Source organism: Erythrolamprus reginae, chromosome 4, assembly GCF_031021105.1.
Source record: "Erythrolamprus reginae isolate rEryReg1 chromosome 4, rEryReg1.hap1, whole genome shotgun sequence".
NCBI lineage: Eukaryota > Metazoa > Chordata > Lepidosauria > Squamata > Dipsadidae > Erythrolamprus > Erythrolamprus reginae.
In genome coordinates this window covers 1,688,294-1,711,013 of record NC_091953.1, presented here as the reverse complement: position 1 = coordinate 1,711,013, position 22,720 = coordinate 1,688,294, and the positions used below count along the sequence as shown (strand labels likewise).

Below are 22,720 nucleotides of genomic sequence, written 5' to 3'. Positions count from 1 at the left end.
CAGAGGCCGCGCTCCGCTCATGAATATGAACCAGGAGGCGTGGTTGGGTGCCGCCCCGCCCTCCTCCCGCCGGGAGAAGATGGCGGCGGCGGCGCTCGGGCCAGGCGGGCGGGCGGCAGGGTCGGCGGTTCTGCCACTACGGCGAGGCCGGGGTCGGCGGCGGCGGGACGACACCCTCCCCGCGGATGACGACGCAGCTCCGGAAGCCCCGGCGCGGCGTTCGGGCCAGCGGGAGGGCCCCGCCAGAGACCCGGGCCCTGCGCGAGGTGCGTGGCCGACGTAACGTGTGAACGCGCGTCGACGTGGCGTCGGGGGGAGGGGGACATTAAAGGAGCGGGAAACGCGGCCATTGGCTCCTTCGGAAATGGGGCGTGGCTGGCGGGAGGGGTGTGAAGGCGGGCCCAGAGGCCTCGGGCGGCAACCCGTCTTCCCATCATCCGCGACCATCCTGCGATTGGAGGCGGCCGGAAGGTGCTTTGATTGCATCCACGGGTCCGTCCGAGGGGTCGTGGGGATGTCGCAGTGGTCTTTCCCGGATTCGTTTGCTAGGCAGCCCGCCTGAATGCTCGGAAAAGCCTGACACGCTTGTGAAGGCAGCGGTGGTTGCGTGAATGTGCGCTTTGCTTCCCCTTGAGAGGCGTTCACGTGAAAGAAGCAGAGATCTGGCAATGTTGGCTGGAGGGGAGCCTTTTGATAGCAGACCGAGATTCGGGTTGGCTTATGTGCCTCCAGCTGGTATTTTCCTCAACTGTGACAACTTAAAAAATAGGTGGACTTCAACTCCCAGAATTCCCCAGGCCAGGGGTAGGCCAAGTTGGCTCTTTTATGACTTGTGGACTTCAACTCCCAGAATTCCTGAGCCAGTCATGCTACCTCAGGAATTCTGGGAGTTGAGGTCCACATGTCATAGAAGAGCCAACTTTGCCTACCCCTGGCCTGGGGAATTCTGGGAGTCGAAGTCCACCCATCTTAAAGCTTGGAAACGGCGAATAGTCCTCGATGTATGACCATGACTGAGCCCAAAGTCTCTGTTGGTGAGACATTTGTTTTTGTTTCGTTTCAACGAACTTTCTTGTAGTTGTTAAGTTAATTGCTGCAGTTGTTTAGTTATCCAGTTGTTAAGTAAATCCGACTTCCCCATTCACTTTTGCTTGTTGGAAGGTCGCAAAAGAGGATCACGTAACCCTGGGGCACTGAATCTGTTGTAAATAGGAGTCAGTTGTCAAGCATCTGAGTTTTGATGTATTGAGATTCCCCAGTGTGAAAAATGGTCATAGATCACTTTTTTCAGTGCCGTTGTAACTTCAAACAGTCGTTAAATGAAGCGTTTTAAGTCAAGAACTATCTCTACTACACAAGCATTATTTAAGTTGGGGTCTCCAGCCTTGGCAGCTTTAAGACTTGTAGACTTCAACTCCCAGAATTCCTCAGCCAGCCATGAATGATAGATCTGAAAGAGGCCAGAAGGGTCATCTAAGTCAGGGGTCTCCAGCCTTGGCCATCTTTAAGACTTGTGGACTTCAACTCCCAGAATTCCTCAGCCAGCCATGAATGATAGAGTTGGAAGAGGCCAGAAGGGTCATCTAAGTCAGGGGTCTCCAGCCTTGGCATCTTTAAGACTTGTGGACTTCAACTCCCAGAATTCCTCAGCCAGCCATGAATGATAGAGTTGGAAAAGGCCAGAAGGGTCATCTAAGTCAGGGGTCTCCAGCCTTGCCATCTAAGACTTGTGGATTTTAACTCCCAGAATTCCCCAGCCACCTTTGCTAGCTGGGGAATTCTGGGAGTTGAAGTCCACAAATCTTAACCATTGCAGCAACGCTGGTTTAGAGAGCACAAGGAATCTTGGGTGTGAAGTGTGGTGTGTTTTAGGGGTTGCAATGCAGGGGTCTCCAAACTTGGCGACTTTTTAAGAAGTGCGTATTTCAACTTCCAGAATTCCGCAACTATAATTGCTTCCTGTTTCTCTGGATCATAGGTGGGGAATTCCGGGAGTTGAAGTCCACAAGTCTTAAAGTGCTACTTTTGGCTACCCCTGCCTTAACAGTGTTGAAACCATCACGGTGGGGCCCTTGCCATACCCAGGACCCTGTCCCCAGATCCAGAGAGAGGCACGAGAAGCAATCATGGATCTTGGGTGGGCCAGAAATCTCTTCTCTAGATCCGTTGGGATCAGGAGAGCAAGGAAATCTCGTGCCTGAAATGAAGAGAACAGGAGGAACCATGTTTTTCTAACTTTACTACCAGTAGCAGCCAGTTCTACTCTGTTTTTCTTGAAGAACTTTCAGGGTCTGTTCTGGGTCCTATTCTTTTTAATATGTTTGTGAGTGACATAGGGGAAGGTTTGGTAGGGAAGGTTTGCCTATTTGCCGATGACTCTAAAGTGTGCAATAGGGTTGATATTCCTGGAGGGGTCTGTAATATGGTAAATGATTTAGCTTTACTAGATAAATGGTCAAAGCAATGGAAACTGCAGTTTAATGTTTCCAAATGTAAAATAATGCACTTGGGGAAAAGGAATCCTCATTCTGAGTATTGTATTGGCAGTTCTGCGTTAGCAAAAACTTCAGAAGAGAAGGATTTAGGGGTAGTGATTTCTGACAGTCTCAAAATGGGTGAGCAGTGTAGTCGGGCGGTAGGAAAAGCAAGTAGGATGCTTGGCTGCATAGCTAGAGGTATAACAAGCAGGAAGAGGGAGATTGTGATCCCCTTATATAGAGTGCTGGTGAGACCCCATTTGGAATACTGTGTCCAGTTCTGGAGACCTCACCTACAAGAGATATTGACAAAATTGAACGGGTCCAAAGACGGGCTACAAGAATGGTGGAAGGTCTTAAGCATAAAACGTATCAGGAAAGATTTCATGAACTCCATTTGTCTTGTCTGGAGGGCAGAAGGAAAAGGGGGGACATGATAGAAACATTTAAATATGTTAAAGGGTTAAATAAGGTTCAGGAGGGAAGTGTTTTTAATAGGAAAGTGAACACAAGAACAAGGGGACACAATCTGAAGTTAGTTGGGGGAAAGATCAAAAGCAACGTGAGAAAATATTATTTTACTGAAAGAGTAGTAGATCCTTGGAACAAACTTCCAGCAGACGTGGTTGGTCAATCCACAGTAATTGAATGTAAACATGCCTGGGATAAACATATATCCATTGTAAGATAAAATACAGGAAATAGTATAAGGGCAGACTAGATGGACCAGGAGGTCTTTTTCTGCCGTCAGTCTTCTATGTTTCTATGGTCCTTCCACCACCAGAGTCTTCTGCACACCAGCGTGTGCATTCACAAGTGGGCAGTGTGTTGAGCTGCCTAGTACGAGGCACGATGCTGGCTGGTTGCACACGTGTGTTTATGCTACAAGTCACATTATGCCTGGTTTGCATTTTGGGAGATTTTAGTTATTTGTATCCTTCCTTTATTACCATTACAAATAAGGTGGTTTATTTTATTTATTTATTCGGATTGATATACCGCCCAACTCCCAAAGGACTCTGGGCAGCTCTGGTTTGTTATGGTCCGTCAGCGGCTTGTGTAGCTGGCAACACAGTCAGACACCGAGGTTGCTGGCGAGGAACCAGGGACAGGCCTGGAGTCTGGAGAAGGCTCTGTGTCCGAGGCAGAGATGGAGCCGGGGCCATCTGGCAGTTCTGTGCTGACTCTGGAGCCTCCAGAGGCTGACATGAGCGAGGCAGAGGAACAGGGGGAGCCTCTTCCCAATGCGCTCGTGCGCAGAGCTGCCAGAAGGCAAGAACAGTTAATGGAGGCAAAGAGGTACTCAGGAGTAAGGCTTGGAAATGATTGGCCCCTCCCATAGGGCATAAAAGAGGGCAAACGGATGTGCTTGTTGCAGGAAGCAACTCCATTCTGACTCCTAGAAACATAGAAGATTGACGGCAGAAAAAGGCCTCATGGTCCATCTAGTCTGCCCTTATACTATTTCCTGTATTTTATCTTAGGATGGATCTATGTTTATCCCAGGCATGTTTACATTCAGTGACTGTGGATTGACTAACCACGTCTGCTGGGAGTTTGTTCCAAGCATCTATTCCTCTTTCAGTCAGATAATATTTTCTCCCGTTGGTTCTGATCTTTCCCCCAACTCACCTCAGATTGTGCCCCCTTGTTCTTGGGTTCATTTTCCTGATCAGTTTTATGCTTATCAATTTGGGTCATGCAACTCCATTCTGACTCTGTTGGTTCTGTTTGGCCTTGCAAAGCTCCTTGCCAATTAGGTCATTGGAAGTGTCAAGAGAGATAAAGGCTGGTGCTTATCAGCCGCCTTCCGAAAGACTGGCTGGCTTTTTCTCGGACTCTTTACACATTGTTTAGGACTTATTACGGCTGGGAATGAACAGAATTCACAGCCATTGAAATAAAAAAGAGGGGTTTTGGGGGACTCGGTTTGTGTTTTACGATTTATCAGGAAGCCTAGGTCAGAAGAGTGGTAAACATCTCCAACACCCCTTCTTCTTCCTATTTTCCCCGACAAAACAACAACCTCTGGAAGTGGGTTGGGCTAAGTGGGAGGAACTGGCCTCCAATCTCTCAGTCCGCCACCTTGAACCTAAAATGAGACTAGAACTCACCAAGTTGTGGTGATTGGCTCAAAGACATCCAGCCAGTTTTCATGCCTAAGGCGGGGCTAGAACTCACAGTCTCCTGGGGATTGGCCCAGTCACCCAGTTGGCTTAAGGCGGGACTAGAACTCACAGTCTCCTGGGGATTGGCCCAGAATCACCCAGTTGGCTTAAGGCGGGGCTAGAACTCACAGTCTCCTGGGGATTGGCCCAGAGTCACCCAGTTGTCTTAAGGCGGGACTAGAACTCACAGTCTCCTGGGGATTGGCCCAGAATCACTCAGTTGTCTTAAGGCGGGACTAGAACTCACAGTCTCCTGTGATTGGCCCCAGGTCTCCCAGTTAGTTTTCACACCTCAGGTAGGATCACAACTCACCATCTCCTTGTGTTTGGCCCAAAATCAGCGACGGCTTTTGTGCCCAGGGCAGGACTACATCTCACTGACGCCTGATGATCGGCCCAAAAATCACATTCCACTCCCTAAAAGTGGGCCTAGATCTCCCAGTCTCCTGTTTTCTAGTTGGTGCCTTAATTCCCAAGCCAAAGTAGCTCTCACTATTAACATCAATATTATTATTAATATTAATTAATTTGACTTTTATTCCACCCCCTCCGAGGACTCGGGGAGGCTTATAAATCTAATAAATAAATAAATAAATAAATAAATAAATAATAATAATAATAATTTATTTATTTATTTAGATTTGTATGCCGCCCCTCTCCGCAGACTCGGGGCGGCTCACAACAAAGTGAAAAACAATTTATAACAAATCTAAATTTCTACTAAAAACATTTTATAATAATAATAATAATAATAATAATAATAATAATAATGGAACAATATATAAGGTCTTAAGCATAAAACCTATCAGGAAAAGACTTCATGAACTCAATCTGTATAATCTGGAGGACAGAAGGAAAAGGGGGGACATGATCAAAACATTTAAATATGTTAAAGGGTTAAATAAGGTCCAGGAGGGAAGTGTTTTTAATAGGAAAGTGAACACAAGAACAAGGGGACACAATCTGAGGTTAGTTGGGGGAAAGATCAAAAGCAACATGAGAAAATATTATTTTACTGAAAGAGTAGTAGATCCTTGGAACAAAGTTCCAGCAGACGTGGTTGGTCAATCCGCAGTAACTGAATTTAAACATGCCTGGGATAAACATAGATCCATCCTAAGATAAAATACAGGAAGTAGCATAAGGGCAGACAAGATGGACCATGAGGTCTTTTTCTGCCGTCAGTCTCCTATGTTTCTATGTTTCTAATGGAACAATATATAACATCCTAAATCCAATTAATGCGAATTAATAATGTAAAAAACACCAAACCATAAAGAGACAGTCACTCCTGTTCAGTGGGCTTACTCACAACACATTCGTTGACCAGGGGGCTAGAGTCTAACTCTATATTAATAATAATAATAACAGAGTCCTTTGGGAGTTGGGTGGTGTACAAATTTAATTAATAATAAATAAATAAATATCTGCAATGAATATTCCATTCGCAAGCCAAGGCCATGCCGTTTCTAGCCGCCTTTGCATTCTGCTCCAGGACGTTTGCTATCAGTGTAATTTTGAGAGTTTTTAGCCGGTTTGATTCTTACACCTCGGTTACTGCTATGCGCTACCCAGGATCCTCTGGGCTGTAGTAATTAAATAAACAATACAATCTTGCTGTCCAGAAAACAGCAGGGAAGCCAGGATGACTCACAGGGGAGATTGTGCAAACCGCAAAATAAATTCAGCGTAGAGGTTTGAGTCTAATCTTGCTTTGCAAAGAGCCAGAAAGAGAGAGGGGCAGGGCACCTAGGGAGCGCCGGCAGGGGCATTTGTCTGTGTCTTAATTTATTAAATTAATTTTAACTGAATTCATTACATTTATAAGCTCCTTACGGACTCTAGTTCCTTGGCACGTTTCGGTTCTTACTTGGGTAAAGATTTCCAACGGAGCCACACGCAGCAGTGGCGAAGTTTTCCCTTCTGTGCATGTTTTTAAAAATAACTGCTGAAGCATGAGTCACCTTTGGAGCCGGCTGGGCAACTTACGCAATCAAAACAGGAGGAGGGGGAGGAAAAACCGGGCCTTCCAGAAATGCCATCCCGGCCCTAAGTCACCACACACCACAGGGCCCGAGACGACAAACGCAACAATCCATTCTGCCAGATCAAAACCATGGGGAAAGAAAATACAAAAACAAACCCAACATAGTGTCCGCTCTGGTGTAAATAGTTTAGGGGCTGTAGCTTGCAGTGCGGGCGTCTTAAAAAGGAGGAGAAAATATGGGAATTGAGGAGGGAGGGGCTCGGTGGGCTTCCTCCGCCAGGAGTTAGCTAGATCCCCCCCCAACTCTGCAAAATCCAGGGGGTGGACAAAAAAATGGAAACACTTGACTTTTTGGCATAATGTTTGAATATGTTCAAATCAATCAAAACTTGACATATTTAAATTATTTTTTCTTTTTTTAATTCTGTTATTTGATATGTTTTTTTAAACTACCTTTTTTTTTTAACAGAAATTTAAGGAAATGGGTTATAACCTTCTAGAAATGGCAGACCTCTCAGACTTTCAAAGAGGCCAAATTGTTGGTGCTTGAGTGGCAGGCGCTCGTGTAACAGAAAGTGCCTGAATGTTTGGCGTTTCAAGAGGTCATGTCTCAAAAGTCATGACTGCTTTTGAAAGAGAAGGGAAAATGTCCTCAGCCAAGCACAGGTCTGGTCGAAAGTCGAAGTGGTCTGAGAGAGACCGTCAGAATCTAAAGTGAATGGTTAGAGCGGATCGCAAGACCACAGTCCTAAAATCACTGCAGAACTCAATAGACACGTACAGAACCCAGTGTCCACAAAAACTGTTCAAAGGGAGCTTCACAAATCTGCATTCCACGGAAGAGCTGCAAGGTGTTTCCATTTTTTTCACCCTTGAAGGCATACAAATCTAATAAATAATAATAATAAATAATACTACCAATATGGAAGAAGAAATACTCAAAAAATCCCCAATACCTAGTGACACATATAATAACTGCAGCCAGAATATCATATGCCCAACTATGGAAAAATAAAAAGATCCCATCAGAAAACAACATTATAGACAAGGTAACTTATCAGGAAAGATTTAATGAAGTCAATTTGTATAGTCTGGAGGACAGAAGGAAAAGGGGGGACATGATCAAAATATTTAAATAGGTTAAAGGGTTCAATAAGGTTCAGGAGGGAAGTGTTTTTAATAGGAAAGCGAACACAAGAACAAGGGGGGACAAACTGAGGTCAGTTGGGGGAAAGATTAGAAGTAACGTGAGAAAATATTTTACTGAAAGAGTAGTAGATGCTTGGCACAAACTTCCAGCAGACGTGGTTGGTAAATCTACAGGAACTGAATTTAAACATTCCTATGTTTAAATCTATTCTATGGATATAAACATATATCCACTCTAAGATGAAATACAGGAAACAGCATAAGGGCAGACGAGACCATGAGGTCTTCTTCTGCCATCTATCTTCTAGGTTTCTAAAAAGATTTTGGAACATGATACATAGGTGGCTACTAGAAATGACAAAGGAAAAAATTGAACTCACCCCTGAAGGCATGCTACTAGGAATATGGAAGAAAAAATACACACGCACACACACACACAGCAATACCTAATTGGTGGTGCCCCTCCCTTATGAAACCAGGTTTCAACACCTTGGTCTCTTCAGCCTTGAAAGACTACGTTGAAGGGGGGACTGTAGCTGTAAGGAGGACTATCTAATTGTACCAGGGGTTGTCTTTGGGCAGCAGGTGTAGTGGTCAGTGTTCCATCTAATTTTTGGGGGGGGTGGGCGGAAAAGTATAGTGTCTGAGCGGCAGTCCCTTCGGAACTGGGCGGCACAGAAATAATAAACAAACAAACAAACAAAAACCCACCCTGTTTTGCCTCAGCGAATTTCAAAATAAAACACTGTACTGTGTGTCTATAACAGTGAGCTCATAATAGGGCAACTCTATCAATATCAAAATGCCACTTAAATAGTTGAGCTAGTTTCAAACTAGATTTTGATTTTCTTTCTCTCTTCCTTACTCCCATTCTTTTTCTTTCTCTTTTCCTTCCTCTTTTTTCTATCTGCTTCTCTCTCTTCCTCTCTCTCTCCTTCCCTCACTCTTTCCCTCTCGGCTTCTGGGCAGGTTTGGAAAACTCTGAGTTGATGATGATTTTTAAGTGAGCGATTGCTCACTGCTCAGCTTAGAGGGAACTATGGTAGTGGTGTGAACTGGAAATGCTCAATTTTTATTCTTTTTTATTCCTTTTGTAGATTTTATCTTCAGAACGCCCATCACTTTGCCCAAACATGGAGAAGTTCATGAGGAACATAAAAGTCACTTGCGAAAGGTACGTTAGGAAGAGTACGTTTTATTTAATCAATATATTGTACCGGTAATCCTCAACTTACTTAGTGACCACCCAAAGTTACAGCGTCCTTGAAAAAACTCAATACAATGATACCTCGTCTTACAAAGTTAATTGGTTCCGGGACGAGGTTCTTAAGGTGAAAAGTTTGTAAGACGAATCAATGTTTCCCATAGGAATCAATGGAAAAGCGATTAATGCGTGCAAGCCCAAAACTCACCCCTTTTGCCAGCCGAAGCGCCCGTTTTTGCGCTGCTGGGATTCCCCTGCTAGGATTCCCCTGCAGCATCGCAAAAACACGGAAGTCCGGAGGTGGTGTTTCCCATGGAGGGAAACCTCAGGGAAATCCCAGCAGTGCAAAAACGGGCGCTTCGCTGGCAACGGAAGTCCGGAGGCGGGCCAGCCCAGTGGCAGCGGCTTGGGTTCATAAGGTGAAAATAGTTCCAAAGAAGAGGCAAAAAAATCTTAAAGAGATAAAAAGAATGCAGCTGCGAGAGCAATCATGGGCTTCCCTAGGTATGCCCATGTTACACCAACACTCTGCAGTCTGCATTGGTTACCGATCAATTTCCGGTCACAATTCAAAGTGTTGGTTATGACCTTTAAAGCCCTTCATGGCACCGGACCAGAATATCTCTGGGACCACCTTCTGCTGCACAAATCCCAGCGACCAGTCAGGTCCCACAGAGTGGGCCTTCTCCGGGTCCCGTCGACTAAACAATGTCGTTTGGCGGGTCCCAGGGGAAGAGCCTTCTCTGTGGCGGCCCCGACTCTCTGGAACCAGCTCCCACCCTCCTAAACTCCTTAAAACCCATCTCGGTCGTCAGGCATGGGGGAACTGATATAACTTCCCCAAGCCTATATTGTTTATGCATGGTATGTTGTGTGCATGTTTTTTAAATTATGGGTTTTTAGTTTTAATTTTTAGATTTGTATTCTACATTGTTTTTTCTATTACTGTTGTGAGCCGCCCCGAGTCTACGGAGAGGGGCGGCATACAAATTTAATAAATAAATAAATAAAATAAATAAATAAACCCCGGGTTCGTATCTCGAAAAGTTCGTATGACGAGGGGTTTGTAAGACGAGGTATCACTGTATATTGTACCGGTAGTCCTCGACTTATGATCGTTGCAGGGTCACATGGTTGAAATGGATGCTTGGCAACTGACTTGTATTATGACAGTCATGGGTCTCATGATCCCCTATGGCGATGTGCTAATGAGCAAAGTTAAAGGGGAATTTCACTTAACCGTGCAAGTCACGATTCCATTAATGTGTGTGGGAAGTAGAAATGGATAGATTGTTGTTGAAAATTAAACAGAAAGAAGATGTAGAATATTATCAAACACGGAATTTATTTTGACCAGTGGTTGGACAAAAGGAGTGGAGATTAAGAATGTAAATTTTTGTGGACTTCCAGTTGCAACCGCGGCGAGAACAGCTGCAGGCTCTCCTGAGTCTCGTGGAAATCTATTTATTTATTTATTTATTCGATTTTCATGCCGCCCTTCTCCTTAGACTCAGGGCGGCTTACAACATGTTAGCAATAGCACTTTTTTAACAGAGCCAGCCTATTGCCCCCACAATCCGGGTCCTCACTTGACCCACCTCGGAAGGATGGAAGGCTGAGTCAACCTTGAGCCGGTGATTAGATTTGAACCTCTGACCTTCAGATCTACAGTCAGCTTCAGTGGCCTGCAGTACAACACTCTACCTGCTGCGCCACCCCGGCTCTTATCGCTGCCAGGAGACCCTTCTTTGCCTCCAAGAGGGGGAGCAGGTTACATTCATTCCTTGCTCCATGGTAATTAACCAACTCCCGATAAAATTACTAATCAAGTTTTGATTAAAAGCATCGGGAAGGATAGGGAGAAGATCGCCCTGGGCGTCAAAAGGCCGAGACGTTAAGAGGGGGTTCCCCGTTTACACAATCGACCCGAATTCTCATCCGAAGGAACGTGCTGATGCAGGGCCTTTTTTTTCACAAAATCAACTTTGCTTCCTAGCTGAGACATGAAAAATGGCAAGAAGAGAGAAACCCGGAGGATTTGATTCACAAGCTGATGGTGGACGACGCTGAAGTGGACAGGAGATGGATGGACGACCCGAAGAAAGAGGAATCCCTTATGGCAAGAGTGAGCCACGAATGTGTAAGTGTTGTTGTCAAGGTTCCAGCCCCTCCAGCGGCCGAATCAGAGGAGGAGGAAGAGAAGGAATGGGAGTCGTGGGTCAGCATTAAGGCAACCTGAGAGGTCCGAGGGGGAAGAGGGAATGGAGCTTCTCAGAGAGAGAGACAGAGGCAGAGCCTGGGCCTCGGTCAGCCCTCAGATGGAGTGTCAACACCTGCCAGGTCTGGAAGTGGCTGATGAGGAAGAGGAGGAACAGGTGGGTCCTGTGCCTGATACATGGATGCACTGAAGGCAGAGGAGAGGAGAGCAGTGGAAATCTATGGGCCGGTCCTTGAGATGGAAGAGCCACCGCTGCTAGTGAAGCCCCCACGTAGCTCTAGGGATAAAAGGCCCCCAGGTCTGGAGGTGGCTGATGAAGAGGAGGAGAAATGGCTAGGTCCTGTGCCTGATGAAGGCAGAGGAGAGGAGAGCAGAGGAAATCTATGGGCCAGTCCTTGGGACAGAAGAGCCACCTAGCCCTCATTATCTAGGGATAAAAGGCCCCCAGGTCTGGAGGTGGCTGATGAAGAGGAGGAGAAATGGCTAGGTCCTGTGCCTGATGCACAGATGCCCAGAAGGCAGAGGAGAGGAGAGCAGTGGAAATCTATGGGCTGGTCCTTGAGATGGAAGAGCTACCGCTGCTAGTGAAGCCCCCACGTAGCTCTAGTGATAAAAGGCCCCCAGGTCTGGAGGTGGCTGATGAAGAGGAGGAGAAATGGCTAGGTCCTATGCCTGATGAAGGCAGAGGAGAGGAGAGCAGTGGAAATCTATGGGCCGGTCCTTGGGACAGAAGAGCCACCACTGCTAGTGAAGCCCCCACTTAGCTCTAAGATAAAAGGCTCCCAGGACTGGAGGTGGCTCATGATGAAGAGGAGGAACGGCTGGGTCCTGTGTCTGATGCACAGATGCCCAGAAGGCAGAGGAGAGGAGAGCAGTCCATGGAATAGGACGCTACTGCTAGGAAAACCCCACCATAAATCTGGGGATAAAAGGCAGGGGGCGGAGATGAATAGATGTTGCAGACAACTGTTCATCTTCCCAATGGAGAGACTTGTTAGCCTGCGAAAAGTTCGAGGCAGATCGGAAAGAGAGTTTAGTGGTGAAGCAATAGCATTTAGACTTATATACTGCTCCCCACGGCTTTCCAGCCTAAGCAGTTTACAAAGCATATTGTCCCCAACAATCTGGGTCCTCATTTGACCCACCTTGGAAGGGTGGAAGGCTGAGTCAACCTTGAGGCTACTGAGATTCGATCTGCCAAACTGCTTGTAGCTGCACTCTAACCACTGCGCCACCGAGGCTGGGGTTGAGAGCCGGTGGATTTTATACCTTCTCTTTGGCTTTGCACTTGAGCTTCCTGTTCCTGTGTAAGGACACGTATTCTATTGGCTGTTGTCAGATTTCCATGCAGGGGTCATGTTTGTCTGAGTCAAGTTTGGTTGAAGTTTGCCGGGTGAGGCAACGTCCTTAGGAGTTTGGGCAATGCAGGGAGCTCTGCTGCTGGATAACGCTATGACGTCCTGGAGGGTGATGTCTTCATCCCATCACCCTGGAGTTGGTGGTCTTTTGTCTTGTAGATGGGCTGGTCAAGTCCTTCTCAACAGGCACCAAGTATCTGCTGGGGGCAGGGAGCTGAGTTTCTGTCTCCCTTAAGATTTCTATTTCTCTTTTAGGGGGAAATACAGTAATACCTCGTCTTACGAACTTAATTGGTTCCGGAAGTAGGTTCGTAAGGCGAAAAGTTCGTAAGACGAAACATTGTTTCCCATAGAAAACAATGTAAAAGCGATTAATGCGTGCAAAAAGGAAAAAAAAACGCAAAATGGCGCTCTGCTGGGTGCCGCCGCCCAGCTGTCACCTTTTAAAACAGCCGGGGGGCTTCTCGGCGTTCTCCCAAACCTGAACTTTTCGGGTTCGGGTTCTGGAGACCGCCGAGAAGCGCCCGGCTGTTTCAGAAGGTTATAGCCAGGCGGCGGCAGTCAGCAGAGCTCCGTTTTTGCGATCAGCGTCGTTGTTTTGAGCCGATCTGGAGTCTGGAAAGGAGGTGGGGAATCCCAATAGGGAATTCCATGGGCGGAGCTTTGACGTGGGTTCGTAAGCCGAAAAAAGTTTGTAAGAAGAGGCAAAAAATTTCCGAACTCCGGGTTCATATCCCGAGGGGTTTGTATCCCGAGGTACCACTGTGTAATATTCTGCCTTTTTAAATATTTCCCAAAACTTTTCATTCTTCTGGGAGGGGGAGTGCTTGCCATACTTACCTCCTGATTTTTCTTCCCTTGCCGCCAGTTTCCCGAGTGCCTGTCGGATTCCGAAAACGAGGAGCCTTCCCAGTGCCGGCCCCTCTATCAGTCCGCTTTCGTCTCCAAGGGCAGCGCCTACTCCATCGCCTTGCTGGCTGGGTAAGTTTCTCAACGGCGGTTCCAAGTGAGCGGTAACGGATCATTGAAACTCTCACTTTGACATTAAAAAAGGTCGGCTATAAATTTAATAAATAAAGAAGTAATGTTTTCAAAAGGGAGGTTGGTTTTCAGTAGAACGACTAACTAAAGGGCAGGCAGGCCTCGACTTATAACCACGATGGAGCCCCCAGATTTCCGTTGCTAAGCGAAACATTTGTTACCGCAGTTGTTAAATGAGTAACACGATTGTTAAGTCAATCAGGCTTCCCCTTGGACCATGCTTATCAGAAGGTCGCAAAAGGGGATCACTTGACCTACCCCTGGCACCCTGCGGCCATCACAAATACAAACCACTGACCAAGCTTCCAAATTTTCATCCCATGACCACAGGGATGCTGCAACAGTCATAGGTTCAGTTCAGTTCCGAACAGGTACTGTGTTCAGTTCTGGAGACCTCACCTACAAAAAGATATTGACAAAATTGAACTGGTCCAAAGACGGGCTACAAAAATGGTGGAAGGTCTTAAGCATCAAACGTATCAGGAAAGACTTCATGAACTCCATCTGTATAGTCTGGAGGACAGAAGGAAAAGGGGGGACATGATCGAAACATTTAAATATATTAAAGGGTTAAATAAGGTCCAGGAGGGAAGTGTTTTTAATAGGAAAGTGAACACAAGAACAAGGGGGCACAATCTGAAGTTAGTTGGGGGGAAGATCAGAAGCAATGGGAGAAAACATTATTTGACTGAAAGAGTAGTAGATCCTTGGAACAAACTTCCAGCAGACATGGTTGGCAAATCCACAGTAACTGAATTTAAACATTCCTGGGATAAACATAGATCCATCCTAAGATAAAATACAGGAAATAGTATAAGGGCAGACTAGATGGACCAGGAGGACTTTTTCTTCCGTCAATCTTCTATGTTTAAACGTGTGAAAACGGTCACAAGAGTTAATGTATGAGCAGATAATCCTTGTTTAACAAGGCTGTATACACACAAAACGTTTAGAATGAGATTAGTTGTGAATAACTACTCAGCCCCACACAAATATGCTAACTTGAATTAAAGTTTACTTTGAGAAATAACATCTTCAGATCAACAGTCTTAAGTCATACACATAATAAGTCAGAATAACAATCAAACTATTATCAAAGTCTTTCTTACCAGTTTGTCATAATCAGCAAACAAGATATCAAGCTTAAACACATTTTGGCTACAATACATGGCTACAATACAGAGAGATTGCGAGCTAACTTAACAGCAAGTAGCCAGACAAAGAGAAACAGGGAGGGTGACTCAGAGAAATAAGCTATGAACTCTAGCTCCCTCTTGTGGCAGTCTGCAATACCTGCAGCCAATATATTGCCAACCCAAGAGTTATGGACAAGAGTACTAACATATTGCTTTATGGATACAGTAGAACCCCGACTTACGAGACTAATTGGTTCTGGAAGGAGGCTCGTAAGTCGGAACGCTCGTATGACGAAACATTGTTTCCCGTAGGAAACAATGTAAAGTCAATTAATCCGTGCAACAACAAAAAAAAACCGCTGCCGCCAAACGCGGAAGTTAGCGTTCAGAGACAGCTGCGAAGCAGCGCGCGTGTTTTAAAATGTGGCAGCCGGCCTGGGGGGCTCGGGGGGAAGCCCCCGAGCCCCCCAGGCCGGCTGCCACGTTTTAAAACACGCGCGCTGCTTCGCAGCTGTCTGCTGAATCCGAACGCGGAAGTTAGCGTTCCGGATTCAGCAGAGAGCTGCGAAGCGGCGCGCGTGTTTTAAAAGGTTGCAGCCGGCCTGGGGGGCTTGCCAGCAACCCCCCCCGAGCCCCCCAGGCCGGCTGCAACCTTTTAAAACACGCGGGATACGAGCGCCAAGGAGCTGTCTCTTGAAGCTGAAAGCGGAAGTTAGTGTTCGGCTTCAGGAGACAGCTCCTTGGCGCTCGTATCCCGAATGTGAGCTCGGGAGGCGAACAAAAATGTCGCTCTCTCCCAGCTCTTATCTCGAGTAGCTCGTAAGTAGAGCTGCTCGTATATCGAGGTTCCACTGTACTGGCACACAAGAAAAAAGGCTAGCCATCACTGATCTAGTGTTTTTAATAATAACGATAAGGAATAATGTTTGTGCAGCTTAAAAGAAGTGACTAATATTGTCGGTTTTCTCTCTCTCCCCCCCCCCCCCCTTTCTTGCCCCACTGCAAAATCTCTGTAGAAATTTCAGCTGCCAAGCAGAAAGGAGCCAGAGTTGCAGCGATGCTTTGGGCCATCGATCGAAGAGCAGGCAGAGATCGGCTCCAGTTAGAGCAAAGGTACCGGATCTTTGTGACCCCTGGGAAAAGTTATGGCGGTCTTAGAAAAATAAAAGTCTCGCATTTTCCTCTTAAAAAATTAATTCCTAAGAGGACGTAAGCCACCTACAGGTAAGTTGTTCTGACCCCGGCCTTAGCAGAACCCAAATTCCAAAACAGACTTAGCGCATCTAACAGTCATAAATACAAAAATAGTAAAAAAATCAATAAAAATGCAACAATAAAATCAATAATGTGATAAAAACAACAATATTTATTTATTTATTTTATTTATTAATTCGATTTGTATGCCGACCCTCTTCGTAGACTCGGGGCGGCTAATGACAGTAAAAACCAATATAGACAAATCTAATATTAAAAGTAGTTTAAAAACCCCAATTTAAGAAACCAATCATACATACAAACATACCATGCATAAATTTTGTAAGCCTAGGGGGAAGGGAATATCTCAATTCCCCTGTGCCTGATGACAGAGGGGGGTTTTGAGGAGTTTATGAAAGGCAAGGAGGGTGGGGGCAACTCTAATATCTGGGGGGAGTTGGTTCCAGAGGGTTGGGGCTGCCATAGAGAAGGCTCTTCCCCTGGGTCCCGCCAGACGACATTGTTTAGTCGACGGGACCCGGAGAAGGCCAACTCTGTGGGACCTAACTGGTCGCTAGGATTCGTGCAGCAGAAGGCGGTCCTGGAGATATTCTGGTCCGGTGCCATGAAGGGCTTTAAAGGTCATAACCAACACTTTGAATTGTGACCGGAAACTGATCGGCAACCAATGCAGACTGCGAAGTGTTGGGGTAACATGGGCATATTTAGGAAAGCCCATGACTGCTCTCGCAGCTGCATTCTGCACGATCTGAAGTTTCCAAACACTCTTCAAAGGTCGCCCCATGTAGAGAGCGTTGCAGTAGTCAAGCCTCGAGGTGATGAGGGCATGAGTGACTGTGAGCATTGAGTCCCGGTCCAAATAGGGCCGCAATATCATAAAAGACCATCCATACTTACAATCAATCTAATTCCAAGCCTGCTGGAAAGACGAGATCTTAACGGCTTTTCAGAAGCCCAATAGGGAGGAGATAGTGTGGCTCTCTGGGGGCGGTTGATTCCACAGGGGTAGAGCCGCCACATTGTTGGTTTGTGTTATATATATTGCCAAACCCAACTAGTTATGTACATAGTACTAATGACTTCCGTTTTGTGGCGCCATCCCTGACCGAAACGTCTTCTCTTACAGGCCCATCCCTCCGCTGGTGCCTCCGTTTCCCTGGTGGGCGTCCTCTCTTCCACCCAGAACAACCGCTGCCTCTCTGCTCCAGACTTGACATCCGAGAAGCGCCTAGTCTCCCACCAGGTGCCGCCTTTGTTCCCCATCCTGCCCAGACAGGAGCGCTCGATCAGTCCCGAGAGCAACGACAGCATCTCGGAGGAGCTGAACCATTTCAAGCCCATCGTCTGCTCACCCTGCACGCCTCCCAAGCAGCTGCCGGACGGGCGCGTGCTGAGCCCCCTCATCATCAAGTCCACCCCCAGGAACCTGACCAGGAGCCTGCAGAAGCCCACCACCTACGAAGCCAGCCCACGGATCCTGAAGAAGTGGGAACAGATCCTCCAAGAACGTCAGGTGAAAAAGACTCTTTCCAAAGCGACTTTGACGTCCTCGGTTCCCGAGCCGGTTGAAGATTTCCTGACTCCGAACTTCAACATCCCCATCAAGTGTCCTCTGCAGACGTCCAGCGACGTCACGTTGCTGGACTCTCTCCCTCCCTCATCGCTAACAAAGCTGAACAATTCTGCCAACGGTCAGAGAGACTCTGAGGCACTGGAGATGACCCCTAGGGTCTTCCTCTCGCCAAGACCCACTGAGAAACCCCCCGATTCCAGGTTTCCCGAGCTCCCCGAAGCAAAATCTGTGCCCCGCCTGACTGGGCCATGCCTTCACGTTGATGCCAAAACGATGCCCCGGAAAATCATCCGAGTGAACTCTGCCTCGGAGAACGGCGCTCTCGGGAATAAGCCATGTAAATGCTGGGACGAGAGCGAACTGCGCTGTCTCTCTAACGGCCTCCGTCTTGAGAGGGGACTCGGCGAGGAGACCCCCTCTCTGCGGCGCGGACAAAAGCGGCCGTGCAAAACCAAGCACCTGGACCCTTCGGTCAAGCGGCTGAGGCCGTCCGCACGCTGTCGCAAGGTCCCTCCAATGTCCGACCCGCTGAAACGGCAGAGGCGGCGTCAACGGGGCAGGACCGAGCAGAGACTGCAACAGGAGGAGGCCGACCGGCAGCTGGCCGTTCAACTCCAGCGGCAGTTCGAGAGGGAGGTCCGGACAGCGGAGAGGTCGAAGGGGAGAGCCGATCAGTATTTCTTACGGTCCAAGAACGCCACTGGGGCAAAATAACCCTTCGCAAGTCACGTGGCTTTTTCAAGATTTCCCCTGTAGATGTCTCTCGTCATGTTGGCGGAGTTCCGGGAAGCATGAATTCTGTCTGGTCAGTGCGGGAGCCTGATGGAGGCCAAAGTCCGGAGCTTTCCACCCCCTAAGCTGACTCCGAGATCATAAATCTCTCTCGCAGCGAAGACCCCTTCGTCAGTTCTCATCCAGAGGTCGGATCTGGGGTTCCGGTCCGGCTCTCACAGCCTTGGGATCCGAGTCGGTTACGATAACGGGGGTGAACTGACGCTGCGAGTGGCCTTTGTAATTTCAGGAGCAGCCCTGTGCAGCTAGAAAGCCCGGCAGCAGAATGGTGTTATCTGCAATAAAACATATTTGAATCTGTAGGTAGTCCTCGACTTATGACACTTCGTTTAGTGACTGTTCAAAGTTACAATCCCCCGGAAAAAAGTGACCGGTGACCATTTTTCACACTTAGCGACTGCCTCAGCATCCCCATGATCAAAATTAAGATGATTTGCGACTGACTCGTATTTATCGCGGTCGAGGCGTCCTTAGGGGGTGGGTCACGCAAATCCCAAAAGTCCGCGGGGAAAGCCCGATTCCACTTAACGATTGTGTTGCTAATTCACTTAACAACTCTGGCAAGACAGGCCGCAAAACGCAGCAAAATTTTACCAGGCAACTCTCTTCGCTTAACCGACCTAAATTTTGGCGCTCCATTGTGGATTGTTAAGGCGAGAACCACCTGCATTTAAATCCATAATATATGTTTTAATCTCCCAAGAAAAATGAAAGGAGCTCTCGCTTACTTTGAGTCCATACTAATCCCCATGGGTCAGACAGACTTCTCGGCTGCCTGGTGGGGTATTTCTCCCTACCACTACCCCGCTGGCTCTCCGGCCCCATCAGGACTCGGTGGGTTGTGTTGCAGCAGTATCAAAACGCACACCCCACTTTGAGGCAGGCAGAGCGTCGAAACAAAGAACGCACTTAGCTCTTTCTCACTAATAATGTACGATGTAAACCTTGACGACCAGGTTAAAAACACCTCGAACAGAAGCCGGGAAGCCAGGATCCCATCTCGGTTTATTTTTGGCGTCAACCTCTTTTGGACGGCTGCGGAGTGCCTCCCGACGACGTTCAGTATTCGGAGATTTGTTGTCCCTCCTTGTTGCATTATCTCCAGAAATCTGAGTTTTCCAATCGTTGGAGAAAAACCTGGTTGCGTTTTTGTGGTTCAACCAAATCTGAGGATTCTTTAAAAGCAAAAAAAAAGAAGAAGAAGTCCACCCAGGCTGGCTGAGATATCGTATTTGGGAATTGGAAGCCCTTCGTGCTGACCGGGTCAAGCTGAAAGTTAAGAAAATCCACCCATGCAGGGACTTGAAGTCCATATGTTAAACCGGCCAAGGTGCTTCAATTCCCAGAATGCTGGCATGAATGGACTTCATCTCCCAGAATTCCCCAGCCAGCATGAATTCTGGGAGATGAAACCCACCCAAACTGACTGAGGCATTTGGGAGTCGAAGTCCATTCGTGCTGGCTGGGGCATGCTGGGATTTCAAGACTACATCTTTAACTGGCGGAGAATGTCCAGCCAGCACGAATAAGACACCCAGCTCCCAGAATTCCTCAGCCAGATTGCTACCCAGGGCATTCTGGGAGTTGAAGTCCACCCATTCCATGTACCCAGTCAGCAAAGTTGAAAAATAGGGACTTCAACTCCCAGAATTCTTCACCCAGCTTGCTGCCAGGGGGGGCCTTCTGGGAGGTGAAGTCCCCATTTCTTAAATTTTACTAAGCCAGGAAGTGTAACTGTAGGGACTGGCTCGACCTGTTTCCTAACCTCCCCAATTCAAGAGCATTATCAGTATTAAAACGACCTTTAGATGCCTCCGTTCTTCTCGGCCTGGCCTTTGATATGACTTCTTCCAAGAGAGAGAGATTTGGGCAAGACAAAAGTGACCATCAAAGACCGCAACTGACTGACTAAAACTTCCGTTTAGCTTTCCGGGAGATTTTTTCCCGCGAGAAACGATGCCTCCAAAACGTTTTCTCGGACTTTCTGCAGCATCGCGTCGGTAATGGAAAGGTGGCTTGAAAAAGGAGATTTTTTTTGTATTGCATCGATCCTCAGTGTTCTTTCTATTCGTTTTGCCTCGTGGAGATGCCGTCCGTGGAAGGGACAGGAAAAGAAAATATAAGCCTTAAAAGACTCATAAAATGAACGGATTTTTATTTTTATTTTATTGGAAAGAAGGTTCCAACCTCGGAGCCCTGTGAGCCGGAACTGCCGAGAATCCCGCTGAGTATTTTTCAATTTCAAGGCCTCCAGCAAAATTTCCTCCGAGGACTTGAATGCAGGTAATCCTCGATTTACGATGATTCATTTAGTGACCTTTTAGAACCCCAAGAGTCCTAAAAAAAACCCTGATGATCGATTTTCACTCTTAGCAACTGTTACAGCATTTCCCCATGAACAGAATTTGGACATGATCCGCTTTATGACCAGACAAGCAAAGTCAGTGGGGGAAGCCATATTCCCTTAACAAACTCGTTTACTGACCGCACTGATTTACAAGGGTAGCTGTAAAATGAAGCAAAACGCCTTTAACTCTTGTTTAGCAACAGAAAATTGGGGCTCAGTTGTGGCCGTTAAGGCGAAGACTACCTGTATGGCCCCTTTCAGAGACGCTCACCACCCCAAATCCAAGTGTTCGTTTTGGTGTATCGGCATCTACGAATATTCTGCCCTGTCACATATTCACGATAATCAAACTTTTCACTCGCGCCTCCAAATCTCCGCCTGCCTTTTAAAAATACAGATAGTCCTTGACTTAACCACCGTTCACTTTGAGACCGTCCAAAGTTACAATGGCACTGGATGGCGGGGTTGGAAAGCGACTCATGGCCATTTTTCACACCACCGTTGCCGCATTCCTTGCCATCATGTGATCCAAATTCATTTAGCAACGGTGGCAAAATCCCTTAACCGACACCTCACCTGGCTGCGTAAATTTCAGAGCGAGTTGTAAATCGAGGATTAATGGTATCGGATGTTTTTTAGGAGATTTGACAGGAGACGCCTGTTTTCAACACCCCTCCCCTCCCGTTTAAAAACCCCGCGTGCAGGTGGGGTGTTAAGGATCCACTATGCAAATGAGGAAACACCTTTGGGTTGTCAAGGACGTGGTTTTCGCCCACACCTGTTTTTATTTAGGGATTGGCTGTTGGATGGTTTCAAAGAAATGGCAACGTTGCAGAATTTGCTCTGCTCCCTTCATCCCCGTCCCAGGCCGCCTCGGTCTGCTTTGCAATCATTCCGTGCTTCGGTATCTGTCCTCGGCTCAATCCCCAGAAATGCGCACAGTCCCAAGACTCAAAAAAACTATCGCTTTCCGAGTCCCACCTATGAATCACAGTGGCTTTGTCCGATGTTTTGATAAAAGAAATGTTTACCGAGAACGGAGTTTGTGTCTTTTTCTTCTCCATTAAGGTTTACGAATCTCCAGGGGACTTTTATTCCAAATTAATTGGGGAGGGGGGGAGAGAGAAGGAGACGTTTGGAAAACATTGCGAGTCAGGATTAAATCAAGATATTTTCTGTTGGCCGATATTCCAATTAGCATCATCTTTTAACTACGAGAGTTATCCAGTAAGTAAAGTTACAAGGCCCGTAACTCTCGCGGGGAATGTTCACGGGGGGAGTTGCTATTACAATTGTGTAGCACGAAGCCAGCGGAACTGAACTCTGACTGAAGACATGGCGCAAAAAATTGACCCATTTTGTCACATGCTGTCTTCTCCATAAACTGAAATGATTTTGCGATGTATTGCAGCAGCGTTTGTGCCCTTAGCGTTCAGGGAGTGTATGACGGTGCGCACTTCACACTTGGAGGGAAACAGAATGAGGACACTCGTCTCTAAACCTCGCCACAACGCCAGTCGATGATCTACTGACCTTTGGCACTGCTTGTTCGCTCATCTCCTGCCAGATACCCATTAGGTCACACAGAATCGGCCTTCCCCAGGTCCCATCGACTAAACCATGTAGGTTGGCGGGACTGCAGGGTAGGGCCTTTTCTGTTACTGCCCTGGCTCTATGGAACCAACTCCCTCCCGATGTTCGCACTGCTCTCACTCTACTGGCGTTACGAAAGGCTCTTAAGACCTGGCTTTGCCGACAGGCCTGGGGGCCCAAATTTTGTTTGATTGGCATGTACAGTGGTGCCTCTACTTAAGAATTTAATTCGTCCCGTGACCAGGTTCTTAAGTAGAAACGCTCTTAAATAGAAGCATTTTTTCCCATAGGAATCAATGTAAAAGCAAATAATGCAGGCAAAACCATTAAGAAAGAAATAAAAGCTAGGAATTTGGGTGGGAGGGGGAGGAGGAAGAAGAGGACAGTAGCTGCCGAAGGAAGAAGGTGAGGCGAGGGGAATAAAAACACTCCAAAACTTTTTTAAAAAGAGATTAAGGCAGT

The 22,720-nt window shown here is 47.1% G+C and overlaps 1 protein-coding gene across 1 annotated transcript; it reads left to right on the top strand.

Annotated features, from left to right (window-relative positions):
• Positions 1–79: 79 nt before the first annotated feature.
• On the top strand, positions 80–21,702 carry RNF169 (ring finger protein 169). The gene is made up of 6 exons (XM_070749415.1): positions 80–266; positions 8,879–8,955; positions 10,982–11,125; positions 13,430–13,542; positions 15,755–15,851; positions 17,080–21,702. The coding sequence occupies exons 1-6, from the start codon at positions 80–82 to the stop codon at positions 18,238–18,240; spliced, it is 1,779 nt and encodes a 592-aa protein (XP_070605516.1). The 3' UTR covers positions 18,241–21,702.
• The last annotated feature ends 1,018 nt before the right edge of the window (positions 21,703–22,720 follow it).

Excerpts from the sequence above, each read along its gene's own strand:
- RNF169 (XM_070749415.1), top strand. The coding sequence starts at position 80 with ATGGCGGCGGCGGCGCTCGGGCCAGGCGGGCGGGCGGCAGGGTCGGCG. Across the intron at positions 267-8,878 it reads AGACCCGGGCCCTGCGCGAG|ATTTTATCTTCAGAACGCCC; the intron begins GTGCGTGGCCGA and ends TTCCTTTTGTAG. Across the intron at positions 15,852-17,079 it reads CGGCTCCAGTTAGAGCAAAG|GCCCATCCCTCCGCTGGTGC; the intron begins GTACCGGATCTT and ends CTTCTCTTACAG.